This window comes from Phymastichus coffea, unplaced genomic scaffold (assembly GCF_024137745.1).
Source record: "Phymastichus coffea isolate CEN01 unplaced genomic scaffold, Cenicafe_Pcof_1.1 PCOF00043, whole genome shotgun sequence".
Lineage (NCBI taxonomy): Eukaryota > Metazoa > Arthropoda > Insecta > Hymenoptera > Eulophidae > Phymastichus > Phymastichus coffea.
Window position 1 is genome coordinate 374,097 of NW_026706854.1, and position 20,650 is coordinate 394,746.

Below are 20,650 nucleotides of genomic sequence, written 5' to 3' on the forward strand. Positions count from 1 at the left end.
CGTATTTTCGGCAGTGTCACCTCTACGGGCGCTCGAGAAAAGAAACGAAGAGAGAGAAAAAAGCCCGGAATTCTATGGCGCGGTGGAGTAGTTGCGTAATCATCGATGTTTACCAGCTTAAAACACGCCAGAGAAAGCCTCGGTAATTTTCACGGCGAAGGCCGATCGTCGACTCTAACAACGAGTACATAATTGAGGCAATATAGATCTCTTCTTTCGTGCCTCGATTACTTTGACCTACGGCGAGAAAGAGAGAGATAGAAAGCTGTTGCTGCTGCTTCGGTAGACCCGAAACCGAAATCGCAAACAGCTCAATCGACTCTTCAATCTTTATGGGCCTTAACTTTGTATTTATTTTTTTTCTTTTTCTTTTGCGTGCGCTCGGAATAGATCAAAGTCGAGAAAAAAAAAACAAAATGAAAGCAAAGGCAAAAAATTGTTGTTCTCCTCGCTGGAGCTCGTACGATTCTCCCATTATTTTCGCGAAGATAGGAGGATAAAACAAAAGAAAGAAATTCCGGCATTCTAAAAATACAAATTCGTTGAAATTGTATCTCTCTTCGTTAATGGCTCCATTTGAATAAATTCGATGCGATGTCGATGAATCAACGCCTTATATCGTTATCTAATCGAGCGCTTGCCCGTAGCGAGTAGTATAACGGTTACATCACCCACATATCGTGCGCACTCCGTTACACCGCCTTTTTTGCGCGGTGCCAATTAAACGTAGCATAGTCTCTTCCATAATATGCTTATTATAGTTAATTCAATGAAAACTCGTCTACTTTACGAGTCTTGGAGAAAAAAAATCGTTATTTGTCGCGGATTAGCATAAGTCGAAAGGAAGAAAAAAAATAACAAGCCTCCGCACAAAAGGCGCCATGCTAATGTCATATGTTTACTAGTGAGTTTCTCGTCTACTCGCTAAAGTCTATACATCCAAACTCAAAGAAAAAAGTTCTCGCCTGCATGAGACGAACGCGTGCGTACGATTTCACTTTGGATTCGCGTGCATTCAATTTCGACTTTTTCTTATAAATATCATCACGGTATTATGCAATTTCATTACACGCTTCCTTGTTTATCGTCAGGTTGTCGCTAGTTACATACACAGACGGAGATTATACCTTGTTCGTTCGTGGTTTTCACAAAAGAAATTAAAGCACATCGATTGATTGTCTCACGTGACAAAACGGCGTTGAATAAACAAGTTTATTTTATCGTTGTGTAATTGAACATTAAATGCATCTTTCTCTTCAAATGCACGATTCGATGTTTATTTTTTAATTTGCTAAATCAGGGCTTAATTATTTTTAGAAATTTTTGAGAGAGAAAAAGAAACAAAGAATAAAGAAAGAATCTGCGACCGAATAGAGGGAGGGAGAGAGAGAGAGAGAGAGAGAGAGAGAGAGAGAGAGAGAGAGAGAGAGAGAGAGAGAGAGAGAGAGAGAGAGAGAGAGAGAGAGAGAGAGAGAGAGAGAGAGAGAGAGAGAGAGAGAGGAGAGAGAGAGAGAGAGAGAGAGAGAGAGGAGAGAGAGAGAGAGAGATCTTTATCTGAAAAGAGACAAGTGGCCGAAGCGTTTGGTGAATAATTTAACGCGTGTGACAAAATACACTTGAGACATGCAAAAGCGGTATATGGGATTCACGACTCGCAAAAGACGCAGTCAAGGCAAGAAGCGAGCCATACTCATTGCGCTGAAAAGAACTTTTATATGCTTCGACGTTGTGGTGAATAAATTGACCGAACATTAAAAAAAACTCGGTTCTTACGTGCGCGTAAGTGAGTTGTGCTAGATTTGATTAAGCCTCTGCCGCGATAACTTACAATATATCAATAAAATGAAAATTCACTCTCTTCGGCTTTGGAAGAATCCACAATTCGTTACACGACCCGCTCACGAGAGAAACGTGAATACTTTACGAAAGCGTAGAATTTTGTTTTTACAAAATACACACAGAGAAAGAGTACGCGCCTCTATTTTTAGCAGAACCGCGAGATAAAGGAAAATTGTCATTCCACTCTCGAGTACACACGAGCGGCAAACAGGCAGAAAGAGCGAGAGGAAGAGAGAGAGAGAGAGAGAGAGAGAGAGACAGCTCTAATTGCATGCTAATCGCGGAAGCGCTTGTTCCCCTAATTAAGTACCTATATCTTTGGACGCGATAACGATCTCTAAGCTAACGAAGCGCCAAGATTTAGCACGCGATCGTATGCTCCGGGCAAAAACGAAACAAGGTATATTCGTCACGCGAGAAAAAGAAAAAAGAAAGATTTTCGGCCAAGCGGATTACAACCTAAAACGATTTAGCCATGAGCGAAGTATAGGCAGCCACTGCCAGCGACAGGGATTCAATCCTTTTCCTTTTTCTCGCTCCAGCAAGAATCGAACGCGCGACTCATCTGTCTGCGCCTACGCTGGAAGCCGCACATCTATCATTAGCTTTTTACCCTTGGAGAGAGGTCATTCGACGTGTGTGGAGAGCAAAAAATTATGGCGGATCACCGCGAGAACGTCCAAGTATAGATCTGCGAGCGAACTTTTGCGCGCCGCGCGCTGCTTGATGGATTGCCGTTTTATGTAAGAGGATGCGTGCGAGTCGGACGTTGAACATTGTAACTCAATGTTTGCATTTGCTCGTAGACTAATGTTATGATAGATCGTTCGCCGTGAGATAATGACGGCGGAGGAACAAAATTGTATTTAGCAACGAAGGCGCAATAAAATTTCGATTAGATAAGGGAGAAAAGTGCAAAATCGTATATGTGGTTATTTTGCAGAGCTGCGAAGCTATGATAAGATAAGAGCTGGCGATAAAAGGCGAGAAAAAAAAATTTGAGGGAAGAAGTCACTTGGAATATTATTCGATGTGCAGCAAACGAGCGAGGAAGAGACTACTACGACGACGACGACGACGACGACGACGACGAAATCGACACTAAAAAGAAGCGCTTCATGAATGTTAACGAGAGATGCGTTTGCCTTTCTCCTTTGTACGCACGCCTGTGTATACGCACGAGTACATTAGCATAAAATTTGACAAACAGCTCGCGGAAGCATCTCCCCCCCCTTCAACGAGTGCGAAAAATACTAAACTGGCCCCTGGGTCAACGTGTGAAGGACGCTTCACGCTTCGCCTTCTTTCCTTTTCTTTATAACCCGCTGACGGTTGCCTTTCGATCAGAATTTTCATGAAAATGCAAGCATTCGGATTCTAAATTTAGCCGCATTCTTGTAGCCGGGCTTTGTCGAAAAAAAAAAAAAAAAAAAAAAACCGTTTTTTTTATGCATGGAACGAGAGCAAAATGTACATCGATGAAGAAGTAAATGCGAATGCTTTAAACAAATTCGCTTCGAAAAAGGATAGCACAGACTCTCGAGTGATTTATATCGCGATAATCTTCCTCATCGATCACAGTGTGCGAGTGCACCGACGCTTAAGAGCCTTAGACAACGTTTTAATCTGCGTCGCGTGGTGCGCACGAAGGCACAGTCTCTCTACTCTTGCCGTCGTCTTTAAGATAGTCCTTGGGCACGACACCGCTTAAAGAGGGAAGGAAGACGAGTTCAGGGTCAAGCTTCATCCTATCTACACGCCGTTTCTTCATAATACATTCGGTGTGCTCAATTATACAGGCGTACGCGCGTTTGGGAAATAATTCGATCGGAAGGAAATCTCTTTGACCTCTATTTTATGACTACGGCCGATTATGACCTGCGATCGAAGTATTTTTTTTCAGTAAAGCAGACAAGAGGGGTGGGGAATCTGATTCATCGTAGTAGGCACACAATTGAGTCAGTGTCTCTCGCATATACGTTGCATCGCCGCGTGGCTACAGTATGGATTATGCAATAATGGCTCGGATTTCTGTTGAAATAGTTTTTTTTTCCACGCCGGTACACAATATTACTATTAAACGAGGTTTTAGAGATACCGTTAACCTCACTATGGGGATTATTATGTGTTTATCGCGTGATTCATACGAAATGAAGCGTTTCTTGTGTGCGACTTGAATAACCGTTTGACCAATAGCAAAACAAAATAAAAATTTTAACGCCGCTCAGTTTTAAAAAGGGGAAAAGTATTTCAGCATCGCTGTTTTTCGTATACGCATAAATTATGCACGGTAATTAATCTAAAATTTATACCACTCGGCGAACTATAATTGCAAATGCGTTACATGGCTGCGGAGAAGGCACGTGTGTAGCGAAATAAGCCTAAGAGGCTCGTCTTCGGCGCAGCATAAATTACAGCGATATTTATCAAAATTGCTCGAGCGATTTAATTGGCGCGCCGGTCGTCTTACGATGACCGGTTTTTCGCCCGTCTATCCCGCATAATCGTCAATTAAATGTCGCGTTATCATTTAATCCGCGGCAAAATCGCAAGGCCGCGCCTAAAATCCAATTGTTGAAATCTGTGGGAAAGGGAAGCTACGAGCCTTTTCAATTTCGCCAAGGACAACGCTCTCCGCTTAAATATTTACGCGCGAAAGATAAAGCACACTATCGTATGCACATGTATACACGGGTGAATTTTCATGAGATGCGAGGCACGCGGAATAAAATATGAGATGTGTGTAGAGCTGCGGAATGGCGAATGAGGCTGGCGTCGCATTTGCAAATTGATAACGATTGAGGATTTTCTTTTTGCGACAGCCGAGCCCGATAAATCATTGGCGCGAACGCGAGAATGGAAGTCGTCGCGCTCCCGCGGAATCGGTTCGGCTAAGTGCTCGCGGCACGGTCGCATGTCAATTCTAACGCTCCGGAAATGACGAGTGCGAGAAAAGACTTTGCGCCTCGCTCACGCAGCTCGATTGGACTTTTCTTTTCTTTTTTTCGCGAACACTAGTCACGCCGTAATGAATATAACTATGACATAAGATTCGAGGCGGAGTAAAGGTTCGAGACGGCCTTGGACATTCTCGCGGCGGCGCACGAGCCAGTCAGCGACGTGCTTGCCGGTGCATCACGGTCAAGGTTAGCCCTTCCCGCTTCGGCGCGCTGCATTTTCATTTTTTCCCCCTTTTTTTTTGCGCGCACAGCCGACCGGGAGGAGCCGGTTTCTCTCTCGCCGCTCGGCCATTTCAAATATAAAAAAAACATATACGGCCGAACAGAGGATTACGGGGGGAGGACGAAAGAGACTGCAGCAGCCAAAGGCTATATAAGCCCAGAATTTCGTAATGTGTTTATGTTTTGGCGAGAAGACTCTTTCCGAGGGAGACTCTGCCGTAATTATTATGCCAGAGATTCACCGTGCTTTGTTTCTCCTTTTCCATTTTTTTTCTTGTCTGACCACGAGGCTGACAGAAATTTTTATTGATATCCTAAAATAAATCATTTTCTCAATTCGGAATACCGGCACGTACTTTTTTCTTTTTACGATCGAACAAACAGTCGATATAAAAAAAATTGAGAAAAGAATCGACGAGAACGTTTCTCGTGTATTTTTATCCCAATCATGCGCAACATAATCGGTTGTTTTCGAATTCGTCAGCTTGGGTACACTGGCACTGAAACCTTCGATAATAGAGGGAAAAAGACAGCCGCACGCGTCCGCGAGCAGGACGCTCGTTGGCAATATTAATTACGAGGGTTCGCAAGCCGAGGCAACGGCGACGGTGAGAGAGAGAGAGAGAGAGAAAAAATTGGGCAGCCTCGTATAATCGATAATGATTTTTATCGCCATACCCGTAAGAGAGAAAAAGGCAGCCAGTCCGGTTGGACAAGTATTCTTTCTGTCTTGCATACACATACACACACACACATATGCGACGCACATTCATACATAAGCGAGCGACGAACATAAATAGGACAGGTTTTCAAGCCGGTGTCTAAATATAGAAAAGAGCGTGCGGGCGAAGCATGGGTGGGGCATCACCAGAGAGACTCGCACTACCCGCTCTCTCTCTCTCTCTCTCTCTCTCTCTTCTCTCTCGTGCGAATTATTCGTGACATCTCAACTACATCGTTGATGCCCGACAGCGAGAAAAATGCTACCGAACAAAAAAAGTATCGAGTGTCGTCCTTCTCTCTCTCGCTCTCTTTGTCCGATCCCCCGAATACTTTTTATACCTGCGAGAGGAGACCCTCGAAAATTTCTCTTGTACACATCGGCATCTTCCAGAAAGAATCACGCGTGTGTTTTTTAACGATCTTTTTTTATTGATCGACCGAAAGAAGAGTGGATTTTCCTTTTTAGATGCAAACGGCACTGCACGTATGTTCGCTCACTATATCGCTTGGCTCACAGAAAGAATGCACGGCATCGCAAACAGAAAAACATGCGCGATCAGTGATATATAAACTAACGCGCGTTTTAGGTGGCCAGGGAATCGCGCAGAATGGAACGTATCAATTGTGGGCGAAGCAAGTATGGCTTGATTGCCAGTTACGAGCGACTTTTCACTGAAAAATTCGATCAACATACGGTTTAATTATCAATTCGGACAAAAACACGTATCACAAATTAATAGCAACCAAGAGAGAGAGAGAGAGAGAGAGAGAGAGAGAACAGACTCTGCACGCTGTTTATATACACACTTTGAAAGATTTCTCAAAGCCATTATGTCATTGTATTTCTGATTTGGTACGTGTGTACACTCAAGGAAAACAAAAAGAAAAAAAGAGCGGACTTATCAAGATAGGAAACACAATAACAGACAGCGAAACAACGCTCACCTGATCCTGTCACCGAAGAATTCGACCTTGCTCTTCCTCTTGACGATGGCCTGTGGCTGATGAAGTGGGCTGACGCTGGTCTCGCTGGTAGCCGGTGGCGAACTTGAGCCATTGCTGGACGACAAACTGCCAGCGCGACCGCGACTCGCGTCGATGATCTGCACGTCGCTGCCGCGCATCATTGGCGTGGGTCCAGCCGAGACGGCGAGGCTCGGCCGGTTGTTCTGCCTGTTGCGGCGTTTCTTCTTCTTCACCTCCTGGCCACTGATAGGTTCGTCGGGACGCGGGTTGTTCGCCGCCCACTCGAGGTCTTTTCTCAGGTGACCACGTGCGCACTTGCACCCGCACGCCTTGTAGGCGAGATCGTAGCCCTTCTTCGTCCAAAGATTCTGGTGTCGCTGACGCTCGGACCAGCTACGCGCACGTCCGCACGACTTGAGGTACGTCAATATCGTCTGCTCCCAAGCGTCGAAGCACTCGCGGTGCATAAACTGTCCCTGCGCGCAGTTCTCGTTGTTGCACACGACTTTCACGCAGTCCTGAGGTCCTCGAATTAACGAGTCCAGGCCTCGTAAACACTCGCCCGGAGTACAGCAGTGACCGGCGACCAGCAGGCTCTCAAAGGCCGCCTCTAGACTCAAGCCGGCCGTCGACGTCTCCAGGTGGCCGTGGCGTCTCGGTGCCATCCTCTCCGTTTTGCTTGACTTGCCTCTTCCGTTTGTCCTCCTCCTCCTCCTCCTCCTCCTCTACTCTTCTGCTTTTGACTGCTCAACAGACAAAGCTGCTTCGCGCGCGTCAGAACTCTCGGCTGCTGCTTGTTGTCATTCCCGCGCGGCAACACTCGTCAAAAGGAAAATACTCCTTGATGCACACGACCAACAAGAAAAAGTACAAAAGGTGTGTACGGCTGCGAATGCTCGTATGTATATGAGAACGGAGAGCCGGCGACGGGCGCCGACCGACTGAACGGTGAAAAAGGAGGGGAGAGCAGGCGAGCGTGAGCGACGCACACGTTGTTCTCACGCGGAGTGCGCAGCAGTTACTGACTGTGTGGTGTAGTTTGCCGGCGCCGGAGCCGCGAGAGAACGAGGGGAGCAGCCGCGGCCGCCGCGCGCGCAAGCGAGAGAGAGAGAGAGAGAGAGAGAGAGCCAAGCGCGAAAGTGAGATCCCATTGGGTGAAAGGGAAAGCGAGTGGTGGAAGTCACGGCTAGCGCGCCAATCGATGCCGACGCCACCACCGCACCCGCATTACATTTCGCGCAGATCCTGCGCCACTGCTGCTACTGCTGCAGCAGCCGGGATGAGAAAGAATATTTGAGGACATACTGTTGCCCGGCAGCCTTGTCGCTCTCGTCGTCGTCGTCGTCGTCGTCGTCGTCGTCGTCGTCGTCGTCGTCGTCGTCGTCGTCGTCGACGGCGGCGGCGGCGGCGGCGGCGGCTACTCTCCGTTTTTTCTTCTGCTATCCGCGCGCTTCCGAGTGTCGCGGGGATGCTCCTGCTTTCTGCTTGATTTCTTTTTCGTCGCGTTCATTATTTTGTTTTTCGCTCTTCTTGCCTGCGAGGGCTCTCGTTCAACCACAAGCTTCGAGTTATGCGGGAATTTTTATTTGTATCGCAGTTACATTTGTAAATCCTCGTTTTGATCTGCTTCCTGGGGCAGCGATGCTCCAAAGTCATTCGTTTCGGAGCAGAGATTTGTTTGCATGACAGTCCGCAGAGTATATTCGTGTTTATCTTGCTGCTGGATTCAATGGACTCGAAGCAAATGAAATTTAATGAAGCATATGGTTATACAAATCTCTGATCGAACGTGTAAGTTATTATTCAATTTGAACAACAGAAGAAATTCCGTGATATCAATCGCTCATTAGCCCGAGTGTCGTATGACATGTGCGCAGCGCAGCTGATAATCAAAAAATCAAACATACGATAAGCCATCGCGCTTGAATTATTCATTGCGAACTCGAAATAACACCACGCGTACTTCACGCAAATTTAAGATTAGACATCTGAAACATACACTCTGTCAGAGTGAGCGAGAGAGGAGCGACGAGAACGTTTTTGTAACCTGCCACAGCACACGCCTATAATAAACCATGCACTTTAATAACGCACGTGTCTAAAGAGGCAGCAGTCTCGAAAAAGGGGGTATTTCCATGGAACCCACGTTAATTTTCCCAGCGACCGTAAAAGACCGAAATTGTAGGGCATGCGCATTGAGAGGAACTCCCTTCTTTTCTTCCTTCTTTCTCATTTTTCAACTCTAAATTTAGAGGCATCAGCCAAGGTCACTCTCGTTTTTTTCTCCGTTATTTTGCATCGCGCACGATCACAAAGAGAGAGAGAGAGAGAGAGAGAGAGAGAGAGGCGAGGACAAGATCAACGCGGAATTTCGATCGATACACACGCAGTTCTATCTGCCGCACAGCTGCAAAAACAAGTGTTCCGTGCGCCTGCTTTTTTTCTCTCTCTCTCCCTCTCTCTCTCTCTCTCTCTCTCTCTTCCCTCTTGCGCCTATTGTCTCGTCACGCTGCATTACAAGCGGACTCGTAATCGCGTCGACAGGAAAACCGTGAAAACGTGAGCGGCACGTCTCAGTGCATATTTCAGTCATCTTCCGCTTTGGGCCTTATCGGCTTGTATGTACGTACGCGAGAGAAAAAGCGACACAAAAAAAAACCACGTCTGAGCTATTTTTGGCGCTGTGAGAAAGGGGAAAAAGTGTACGTTGTACGTAATCAGCCGACGTTCCTTCATCTTCCAGCGCATTTTGCATACTTTGTGAAAACTTCGAAACTTGCACGAGTAGATACGCGCCATTCGAAAATAAAAGCTCGCCGTTGTGATAAGAAGGCTTTGATATCGCCTGTGTGTTGATTCACATTTCGAGATGGTTTTTTTATTGATGGCCAACAAATTTACTTCTCTCTTTCTTTCTCTCTCTCTCTCTCTCTCTCTCTCTCTCTCTCTCTCTCTCTCTTTCTTCTCTCTCTCTCTCTCTCTCTCTCTCTCTCTTTCACTCGAGCGACTTTGATAAGAAGCGATCGGCATTATTCATATCAATACGTCGGCTGAGACAAAGTTACATACATAAGTATAAGTATTGACTTTCTCGTGTGTGGGTTACGTCAAGACTTATCGAATACCTCGGGGCTCTCTCTCTCTCTCTCTCTCCCTCTATCTCCGTATTATCGTCACCACAAATGGGAAAAACCTCTCGCGCCATTCTTTGTTTTCTCGCTTTATATCACTCCACTGGAAATGTCGGTCTCGTTCGAGATATTAATCGAGCATCAAAGTATTCTTTGCAATTGCTCGAGGAAAAGCTTTTAATTAATGACCCAACGCTTTGTCACTCGGGGCGCGAAACCTTCGAATGTATCATGCGCAACGTCAGCTACTCATGTTTTACATGGGTATCGACGAAAACCCACCATCTTGAGCGTCCCTCAAAAATACGTACGAAAAGAAAAGTAGTAACGTAATTCCCACGGAGGCATTTGTGTACACGCGAAAAAAAGGGACCGCAAAAATAAGACCCCGATTTAAGGCTGCTTTATGCACAAGACGTGCGTACCTTGCACTCCTTCCGCGTGTGTCGCTCTCTCTTACGCGAGAGAAAGAAAGACGAGGGAAGTGCGCGCAAATTTGTTTCCTTGACGTTTATATGTGCTTTGCCACGCTGCACGGGCAGCATTTCATTTTCAAGGTGAATGAATACTAATAGGACGATCAATTTATTCTTCGCACGTGTTTGCTTTGCAACGCACAACAGTTTATTTTTACAGTTTTTTGGTGGTTGTGCCTAAAACTCCATTTGAACAGTGAGGAATGGACGTATTTTTACTACAGTTGGTTACGAAGAATGTTAATGAAATTGTAAATCTTAAAGATGTATGTTTAAGCTTTTTGCAGAGTATTAAGCTGTTCGAAAGTCGGCCATTCGTCAGTCGAAGCTTATTCCTAAATGGAATGGACAAAACGTAAATAGATCAATAATCGTAAATATTAAAAATGATTAAGATATTCGATTATTTCGATTTTTCCGACAGTCACGCGAGTGTAGTGAGAAAAAATAACGCGGTCGTCTATGCGCGCGAAGCCAATGTTATACCCGGTAAGAAGATACATATTGGATTATGTTGCATAATTTTATTGACCGGCGCAAAGTATTTGAAATACGAGAGTTAGTAAAAAGTTCCTTAACCCAGCTTTCGCGTTCCTAATACGTTATTAGGAAAGGAAATTCATTAGAAATCACGAAACAAAAATGACTAATCGCTTCGTACGCGTTTCGAGTAACAATTATTTTCTTCTATGAATATTCAAAGGGAATGGCAAAAAAGGTAAGCGAGAGGCGAATTAAAAATCCTCTCCTTGACAACGCAGATGAAAAAAATTGTTGTAATCGTTTCGGGTTTCTAGGACACGGGCGGTTCTCTCAATGGGGGCGGCGGAAACTGTACGAAGTTAGCCAGATGTTACACGAGCGGCAGGCCCGCGCCGAATGGCGCGAATTCGTCCGTAAGGAGCCGACACCGAATTAACTTCTTATTTTCGTGAACAAAGCGCCAGTTATTCGCCATAGAGGAGACGCCTTTCAAATATTTACTTTGTCATGTTCGCTTAATTTTTTACATACCTATGGCCTCTCCATACCGCGCAAACGTTTCTCCGGCGTATACATATGTCAATAACGCGATAGATCGAGAACTCTTGTGGATTAAATTGCATCTGTTTCGAGTACTTCGATGCGATTCGCTGCCATTATCGCCTGTTTTCCGAATGTACAATAATATGCAACGCACAGAGCGACAACGAGCAAATCAATTAATTAAAAAAGATAATCTGCACCATTTATTGTGTCGCGTGTTATTGTACTGCCACCACTGTTTAAAGTACGATACAAATAGCGTCATTCTTGTATCGCTATCTTATCGTGCAATGTTTTTTTTTGCAATTCGCCTCAGTCTCCTATCTATTTGCTTAAAAGGTTAAAAGTACAATTTTTAACGATAAAAATAAAGCATTATTAAGTGAGAGAGGGAGAGAGAGAAAATTGATTAAAAAAATTCGGCTATCTGGTGCGGTTTTACGATAATGTTCTCCTTTTATACGTGTTTTATCGAAAGCACGCATCATTATATTTGAATACAAACCCTTCCTAGCAAACACCCTTTAAACAAACAAAAAAGTCCCCTATATATTGATAAAATGATTTATTCTGGTAATAAATAAAAAAAAACATCGCGATTCCAGTTGACACAACTTGGTAAATATGTCGAGGTCGCAATTAAAAAACATAACTTATTATCAACAAAAATGCGATTCGCTAACTCTGTGAAAATAAAAAAAAACGCGGAAGAAGCGTTGGCTGACGGTTAAACGAAAACGTCGGACCTCCGTATAGTCGGGGAGGGAGAGCGAGCTATATAGCTGTGAAGGTTGGGGGCACGGGGTTGACCGTGGGGTGTGGAAATCGAGGGTGTAGGTCTAGATTCCCCTTCTCTTTCTCTCGCTAGCGTTGCCGGGGGGCGTGCACAACTTTCCATTTCACCGGCGCATGCTCCCCCGCCGACGCGACGCCAACAGAGGCAATAGGGGCGTGCTGCTTTCGACATTTTTTTTTCTTTCTCTTTCCTCTTCTCTTCTATTTCTTTTGGACGGCGGACGTGACCGCCGCGCGCACCTGTTTTATCTAATATTTATTCGGCAGATACCTTTTTCTGTCTGTCAAAAGGTGTTAAATATGCAAAGTGCCGCGCGAATTAGCCGCAACCCAAAATTCTTGGCCGATCCTCGCGGGGAGATTACGCATTTAGTTTTTAATTAGCTTAATTAGTATGAACCCCCGCGCGCGGTTCATAAATTATTTGCGAGCTCATTTTATTAGCATGCCAGTTTGTCTGGGAGCTTTTGAAATCGCGCCGAGGTCCGCGCCTATTTGGCGTGCCGCGCGGCAAAATTAGCCGGCAGCGCCGCATCGATTTATCCCCCCAAAACACGTCCGACATCGAATCCATTGTTTGTCGCAAAAGTCCAGGCCTCGAGCACGAGTACCTCTGGACTTGGAAACGAAGTACTCTGGCCGTGGGTTTGCACGCGATTGCCGAGTTACATTTGCGACAAGTAGCCTACATCGCCGGGGAAAAACCGCGCGAAAGGTCTTTATCGCGTTTCGCTGCGAGGGTTGCTCGACGCGCGTCGGCCTTTGCAATCAATACACGCGCGCGCGAACGTTTCGCGTTCGGCCGTTAAATAATTGGCGTCCATTTTTCGCGTGCGCGCCCGCGCCAAGTTCGCGCAGACTGAAAAATCACCATAGAATATACATCGCGGGCAGCGGCAACCTTGTGCCACATACGGCGGGACTGCGGGCCGCGTATAGCCCATAAACATGCATGCGATGTAGGGCGAGCAAGGGCATTAAAGCCGGCGATGCAATTTGCGCTCGCTCGGCTCCCCCCTTTGTCTGCCTACGTGCATATATATGTGTGCCGAGCGAACGCGAGGCAAAAGCCTCGGGACGCCATAGCTCTTTTCGACGTGGGATCGCAAATTACAGGGCCGAAAATTTCGCCTGCCCGCATGGCTGCTGCTGTTGTCCACCTACGCCTGCACCGCGCTCCCTTGACATCTTATGCCTCGCCGAAGCGAGAAGCCATACTTGCCGGGGGAACTTTCAACGGTTCCATTTTTCATTTGGTCTTTCTATTTTTTCAGCTGCACTCGTCGACAATATGCACGCGGCGCACGAAAAATGACGCACGAAACATTCGTCTGACTGCTGGCATTATTTATCGCCTTGTACCGCCAGCACAACGCGAACAAAGAAGAAATTCGTAAATACTCGAGAGCGAGAGTCCAAGTTCGAAGTGGTTTCCCGATCTGAAAAATAAATGAATAAAATAAAGTAAAAGCGCGGCACTTTCGAAAGCGAGCGATCTCCGCGTTCGTAATAATGCTCAAGGAGAACATCGACCTGAAATTCTGCTCTGTTTTTTTCTCCGTCGCCGATGAATCGCTGAACGTTTGATGCGGCGCTTCGAGTGCACTCTCGTGCGTGCATACTTTTACTCTCGGCACTGGAATCACGTAATATACATTTTGCGAAACAGCCGCGCGCAAGGAACGCGGCCGAACAGCCATCCCGCGCGCGCCTCGTGCGCGCTCAAAAGTACGGGGACTCAAGTGCCTCCATTAGCCGCGCGCGTCGCAGCTAATTTAGCGACAACAACCTCGCGTCCCACGCCTGCGCGTCGCGCGCGTTCGGCAATATCGAGGGCTGCTGCGCGCGCGCGCGATATCGGCGGCACGGTCGTGCGTATTCGCACCGAGGCGCACGCATCGCTGCGGGTCGACGCGCGCCAGTCGTCGGCAATATAATAAAATGCGAGCGCGCCGGGCGTTCAGCAATGCAACGCCAGTTGCATAATGAAAGTTTGCGTCGCGAGCGAGCGCGTTGGCCTGCGGCCTAGCCTAGTCTATTCATAGAGCGAGCGAGCGAGCGAGCGAGCGCGAGCGCTTCAAGCGCCGGCATGCAATTGCATAAAACACTCGGGATACATTGACCCTTGCGTCGACGACGACGCCGCCGCCGCCGCCGCCGCCGCCGCCGCCGCCGCCGCCGCCGCACCAGACTATATGCGTGCTCATACGCGCTGGAAACCGAGCTCTTCTTTTCTCTCGAACTATTCACATTTTCTTTTTCTCTTTCTTTTTCTGTTTTAGGATGTTCTTCAACGAGCCACGTCGTTTGTTTTGCTTTCGAATAGATATAGTTCGGGTGTTAGCAATCGAAACAATTCTTTAAACTATCGGCGTTCGTTGTGGTTTATTATCACATCGCGTCATTTACTAATCGTAAGAAAACAAACGTATATCATATTGATAGTATATAGTGTACGTTGTTTTGGTACAGGTGTGCACTAGTAGTAGTGGAGGTTTGATGATAAGAATTATGAAAAAGATGACATTCTTATTGCCTGGTCAAGTGTGTCTTTCCTAAATAACAGAGCACGAATAAACGTGAACATGAAAATGAGAGCGCGTAGTCTATGAAATTAGTGAGAGTAGCGGTTATGATACCCATCCGGTTCACGTTTTATTTCACATAATTATTCATCAAGTTATTCGCAAATAAGATAATACTATTTTTCACGAACGTTCCGATAAGACGATGTACGTGTTATTTCGGTTAACGCGCATTATACTGACTGAGTTTGGAACGAGCAATCAGTACTGTCTGGCTAATTTGAAAACTGACGAACCATAAAATCACCTCCACGAAGATAAGAGAAACCGCGTGTCATTTTTTTTTGCTCTTACGCAACGTAACAGCTATCGATGTGCAAGCAAGTCTGCCGAGCTTCGCAAAATTCGTAGCTACACACACTCGAAAGCTCAATAAGAGCCATGTTATTTGCAGAATAAGCGCGCACTAGCTCGCTTCGGTAGGCTCGAACTCGCACATTACGTAAGCAGCGCAGATCTAATGTCAGCTATCGAGTCAACGATAACAACGGACGTTTTTTCTTTTTCTGCGTTGGCCTAGGCTCTACACTCGCGGATGCGCAGCGCTTACACGCGCGCACGCGCGCGCTATTAGCGAAATGTTATCTGTCGCGCAGCTGCGTCCACTGTCTCGATTCGCGCGATAAGGCAAACCTTTTTACAGCCGCCGGCGGCACGTTATGACCCTTATGACCCTTATCAGCTTCACGTTTCTCGTCGAAGGAAAGACAAGGATTTTCGACGGCTATCTAACGCCGTGCGTGCCTCGCTGCGTTTATCTGGATATCGGGGTAGCCTTGGAATCAAATGCTCTGCATCCAATTACGTTGACTCTCTCTCTCTCTCTCTCTTTGTGTTAAAGTGCGCTGTGCCGGTTTTTTCTCGAAGCACGCGAGCCGAGAATAACAGAAAAAAATGCAGTTGCAGTTTGAATTTCGCTTGTTTTCATCGTGCGCCGCTCGGACGACTGATAAAACGTCGATTATACCATTTGCTCGGCTCGACTATAATGAGGCACGTGAAGCAGCTTACGCTACCGGCATCACGTAGGCCAAAGAACGTTTTTATCCTGTTCGCTAACTACTGTGATAGGGTGAATCACGATGTGACGACGTACGTACAGCCTTGAGTGTTGGCGTGATTGTCACTGATGGCCATTTCGTTATTTCTCACACGCAGCGCGTAGTTTTCGTGGTTGGTCCGCGCAGAGTATTTACTTGCGCAAAGCGCGCGGCTCGCGTTTGACACAGCTCCGACAGCTGCTGCCGGTGGGCGAGAGAGATACTTTACTTGGATTCTTGCTTGTCGCGAGACCGTATACGCGCACGCGCTCGTTAGTGTCTGAAACCAACTTAATAGGCTGCTTTCGTCTCGTCACTGCAGGCCAAGTGTCGAAAAGAATTCGTGTCGATACGCAACTCCTTCGGCAAGGACATAATGGAACGGAAGAAGTGCAAAACGATAGCGAGTTTACATTCGTAGAAGAAGCTCTTGATAGGCGAGAATAACTACGATATGGAAAATATGACGCGCGAAAAGAAAAACTAAAACACTGTACCGCAACACTCTCGAGCACGGAATAGCAGACACATCGTCTGCGCCAAGCAAGTACAGAGCCGCGAGCTCGACAAAGTACAATGTGAAAAGGAAAAGGGGGAAAAAGAGGAACAAACTGCATCCACTTAAGTAAACCGCTATTAAAAGTGATTTTGCAAGAAGGGTCCATCGCGCGTGTAGCAGCACATCGTCGTCACGCCTCATCGACGTCAGTTAAACGCCCGCGCGCCTCACCGGAAGTGCATCCATAAAAGGTCCTCTTATGCGCTTCTCTTGCGCCGCCAGATCGACGAATAATTCTTTTTCCCCTATCGATATAGATCGCAAGCTACCCGCGCGTGTGCGCGTGTGTATGAGTTTGTTTTGGTTTCTCAAAAAAGTAGGCCGCGAGTTCGTCGACCGCTCGGCTAAAGCGTGCGTGTGCGCGCCGCGCTCGCTCTCGCAGTAGCAGCGTCACCTTTTACTCGCTGCGCGGCTATTATACACACTCTGACTGACTGACTGACTGACTGACTGACTGACTGACTGACTCCTTTTCTTTCGGCTTCTGCCAATTTTCAGAGGCGCCGATAGCAGTCCGCGCGATCTGTTTTTGAACGGTCGTGAAGTCGCCTTTCACGATAATGTCGACTGCGATTACGATCCTAAAGTCCGCGAATGGCAAAGGCAACTCATTAAGTTTGACTTGTTTGCTTAATCGCTTTCCGATATTTCTCTGTGCCATTTTAACATTCGTGCATCTTTTGACTTTTTTACTCGGTGCCGTATACACTTGCGAGTTTGCGAGAGCTATTTTTAAGAAAACATTATTTATTTTTATCACAGTGTTGCGAAACGTGGTTGGAGCGGGTTCAATAAATCGATGAAACAAGCAATGAACGCATGAATTGAATTCGCCTTCGGTAAAGTATAAAATTCATTTCAATGCGCTGTAATTCAATTGTGCAATTTTCAAAAAACTTTTGAAATCGTTGCGCAATGTATTTTAGCCTCTACCGATGAAATCGACGCGCTTTGATCTGTAAAAAAACAAAGTATATATGCAACTGTCTAAAAAGAAGGTTTCGTGACGGAGAGAGAGGAAAGCGCCACTCGAGGACGGTAATAATGACGATGAGCACATGCCTATTCCCCAGAATTTCTATCACATTCTCTCTATGGAAGTGCATCGCGCTGCAACAACTCACCTCGCGTCGTACGCGATACGCGTGCGAACTCGATATGCGAGGATGCATTGACACAGATAATCACGTGACTGATTTTCTGCGCATTGGCCAACTTTTATTTGTGCTTGTGCCTCTGTACGAATAAACGCGTATTTTTTAAATCGTGCATCGCAACGTTTTGCGAAGGCTATCGAAACCGATCGCCTGCTTATTCGGCCTTAACATCAATTACATTTTTTCTTGTTTCATTTGGTTAACTGCCGCTTTCGGAGCATTTCCTTATTAAATTTCTTTTTGCAAATTACAACTTGGACGCTGTCGCATCGTCGGTTGCGAAACGTTGAATTTCAATTGGAGCTGCTCGCGCTCACGAGAGAGAAAAGCGTAGCAACTGCGCGCTTCGGAAAAAAAAAAGAAGAAAAAGTCACGAAAGCCCCCAAGGCAAGTGGCGAAAAAGAAAAAGTTCTCCGGGCAATTTAAAAAGCAGACACAATCCGCGTGCTTGCTTGCGCAATCGCGTTCATCTGCGGAGAGCGCGAAATTCCTTCTCTTTTTTTACGCAATGATCGAGCACGTGTGCGGCACTTTCATTGGGCGATTATTATGAGTCAGTGTATATAGCAGTGGTCGTCGCACCGCCGCGTTCTCTCTCTGTCTCTCTCTCTCTCTCTCTCTCTCTCGCGCGCGCGCAGTTGCGAAATCGAAGAGCTACTACAAGAGCTTCGCCGTCTTAAAAAAACTCGAGGAGAGCGCCTCGTAAATAATGATTCACGCGAATCTGTGTCTGTAGGGACAAGTATGTTTAGAATGCATCTCCGATGCATTTCTTTTTTTTTCTTTGTGAATAGCTTACAGTGCAGATTAGGCGCATAGTGATATAATACACGAGCGAGTTTTTTTTTACTTTTGAAGCACAAGTCCCCGTGTACTTATCGCTGTAAGAAAAACAAGAGTTCGCGTTAAAGGTGATAATGAGACGAATGCTGGGCCTCTCCGTCACTCATATATATTCATTAATTTTTCGCAGTACGAGCACGCATTCGAAGGCTTGGTCGCGAAAACAAATATGAATCAGGCCACATTGGCTTCGCACGCGTCGGCCGAAGGAAAATACACAGGACAAAAAAGCTTGACGCCCTCTCGGCCGAAGGTTGGCTCTTTATTTAACTTTGCGATACATCGAGGACTCGAAAAAGCGCGTGGCAGACATGTAATATTCAGGCGCGCGTGAAGGTTATAAAGGAGCGATTCAATTTGCCAGCGCAGCGACGTTCAAGTGGAAATCAAAGTGCTTCGAATATTTAATCGCATTTGAGTTCTTTTGGAAGAGAATGACAAGAAATTTTGACATTTCAGAGCGGCGATGCGGAATTGATGTTGCTTACCAAGGACTATCACGCTTAAATATACCTAGAAGTCTAATCTGAGCATAAAAAGTGATCGGATTAATTGTTCGCTGTATAACGCAATGATTGCGCGCTTTCGGATGAATAAGCGCCTTCAAGCTCTCCGCGCAGCGCCTGTAGACGTCGTCGTCTCATCTGCGACCACGTATATATATAAAGTAAGCTTCGCGCAAGTGTGTGTCTGCGGCATGTCACGTAGGCCAGCTCCGGGTGCTAGGCCAATGTAAAAATAAAAAATCGAGATAGGTCAACAATATTTTTCGTGCTGGATAAACAAAGCGGATTCTTTTCTTCGCCTTTAATCATGGTGCTCCCGCGTTTCACGCTTGCCCGTTCTCCACAAATATAGCTAAGGAATAGCAGCAGTTCTCATCAAAGAGCAAGGGGGGAGGGCACATTGCTAACGCGGTTTTCCGTCCAGCTGCGCGCACTTTCCATTTCGAGGAGAGACGACATCTCTTTGAGTCGCGTGCGTATATATATAGACAGAGTCAGAGAGAGAGAACGCCAGGTGGAGTATTTTCCTTTTATGTATGTATTTATATATGAATGTGCGCGCGCGGGAGGCGACCCACGTATGAAATATTCGCGAGCCGATCAAACGGACGACAGAAGATAAAGTGTTTGAAGAGTAAAATGGGAAATAATTGCGCGAGAGACACACACAAGTATAGCACTTTTGTTCGTGGAGTTATTTATGGAGCCATAATAGTAACGCCTGTGCGAGTCGTGTCGCGCTCTTTGAAATTAAGTGTTTTTCGAAGGAAAAAAAATTTGTATGTAATCTCTGCGGGCTCATAAATTTCGGATTTATGCGAGTGCGGAGAGAGAGCAAGTTGGGAAACGATTTTTCGTGAGTGCGAGCCCTTTAATTACATTTATCCACGCTATACGGAACGTATGTCTACACGCTTGTTAAAAAAAAACAAAAAAAAAAAAAATGCCCCGCGGCTCGTCATCTTCATCTCTGGAGAAGTAGCAGCAGCAGCAGCGCGAAAGGCGAGTATAAAGTGTTTCGGTCGGCCTCGCTCGACATGTTTTGGAAATGACTTTTTTTTCTTCTTTCTCTCTTCCCCCTCTTCGAACGCTTTTAGCTGATCCGTATAGTTTTCTTTTGCTCTTATTAGCCCCAGCATGCGGCGCGGCGGCGTAAACCTGTGCATCCAGTTTCGCGTGGGTCCAATTCCACACACACATGCACGGACTCGTAAAGTTGTTTACACAGAATACTCAAGCGTAACTTGTTCTCGTAAGGCCAATTTATTTTTGCAATTGTTCTCGTCTGACTAATTTTCTTTTTCGATTGAGCCTTCTTGCTAAAAATATACATCTTTGCTTAAAAATAAAAGTCCGATTTATCATTGTATTTTTTTTTGTCGTCCACTCGAAAAGTAATAATAACTTTGCGCAACACAAAGTTAATTGCGCTGGAAGAAAAAATGCGTTGTTTTTTTTTCTGCTATGCTGCGATTCCCTCGTAAATTAATTCGCGGTTGTTGCGCAACGATCGTTTGCTTCCACTTTTATCTGTGCTTGCAGTGTGTTTTTCTACGCAGCATCGGCCGATTTTGGCCAGGGTCATTTTGTTCTTCAGCGTTCTTTTTTTTTTCTTTCTATTGCTGTCACTCCTTCCTAAGTTCTCTATCTCGCTTGCTTTGGTCGAGCTTATTTGCTCTTTTAGATATCCAGTGCGAGAGAGCGAGTGAGTTTTTTTCTGTTTTGGCTTGGCGTCGTGCGAGTGTACTTTCTGCTCTAATCTCAAGCTGACTATCTCTTTCTTTACACGAGCTGTTTGTCTTGATTTTTTAAGCCCCCCCCC

General features: G+C 46.0%; 1 protein-coding gene across 1 annotated transcript in view; it reads right to left on the reverse strand.

Moving 5' to 3' along the window:
* The window catches only part of LOC131664220 (headcase protein), a 46,827-nt gene extending 39,428 nt beyond the window's left edge, over positions 1 to 7,399 (reverse strand). The window contains exon 1 of the mRNA XM_058935141.1: positions 6,690 to 7,399. Within this exon, the coding sequence (XP_058791124.1) occupies positions 6,690 to 7,375 (686 nt within the window). The 5' untranslated portion in view covers positions 7,376 to 7,399. The remainder of the gene's footprint in view (positions 1 to 6,689) is intronic.
* Between the last annotated feature and the right edge of the window lie 13,251 nt (positions 7,400 to 20,650).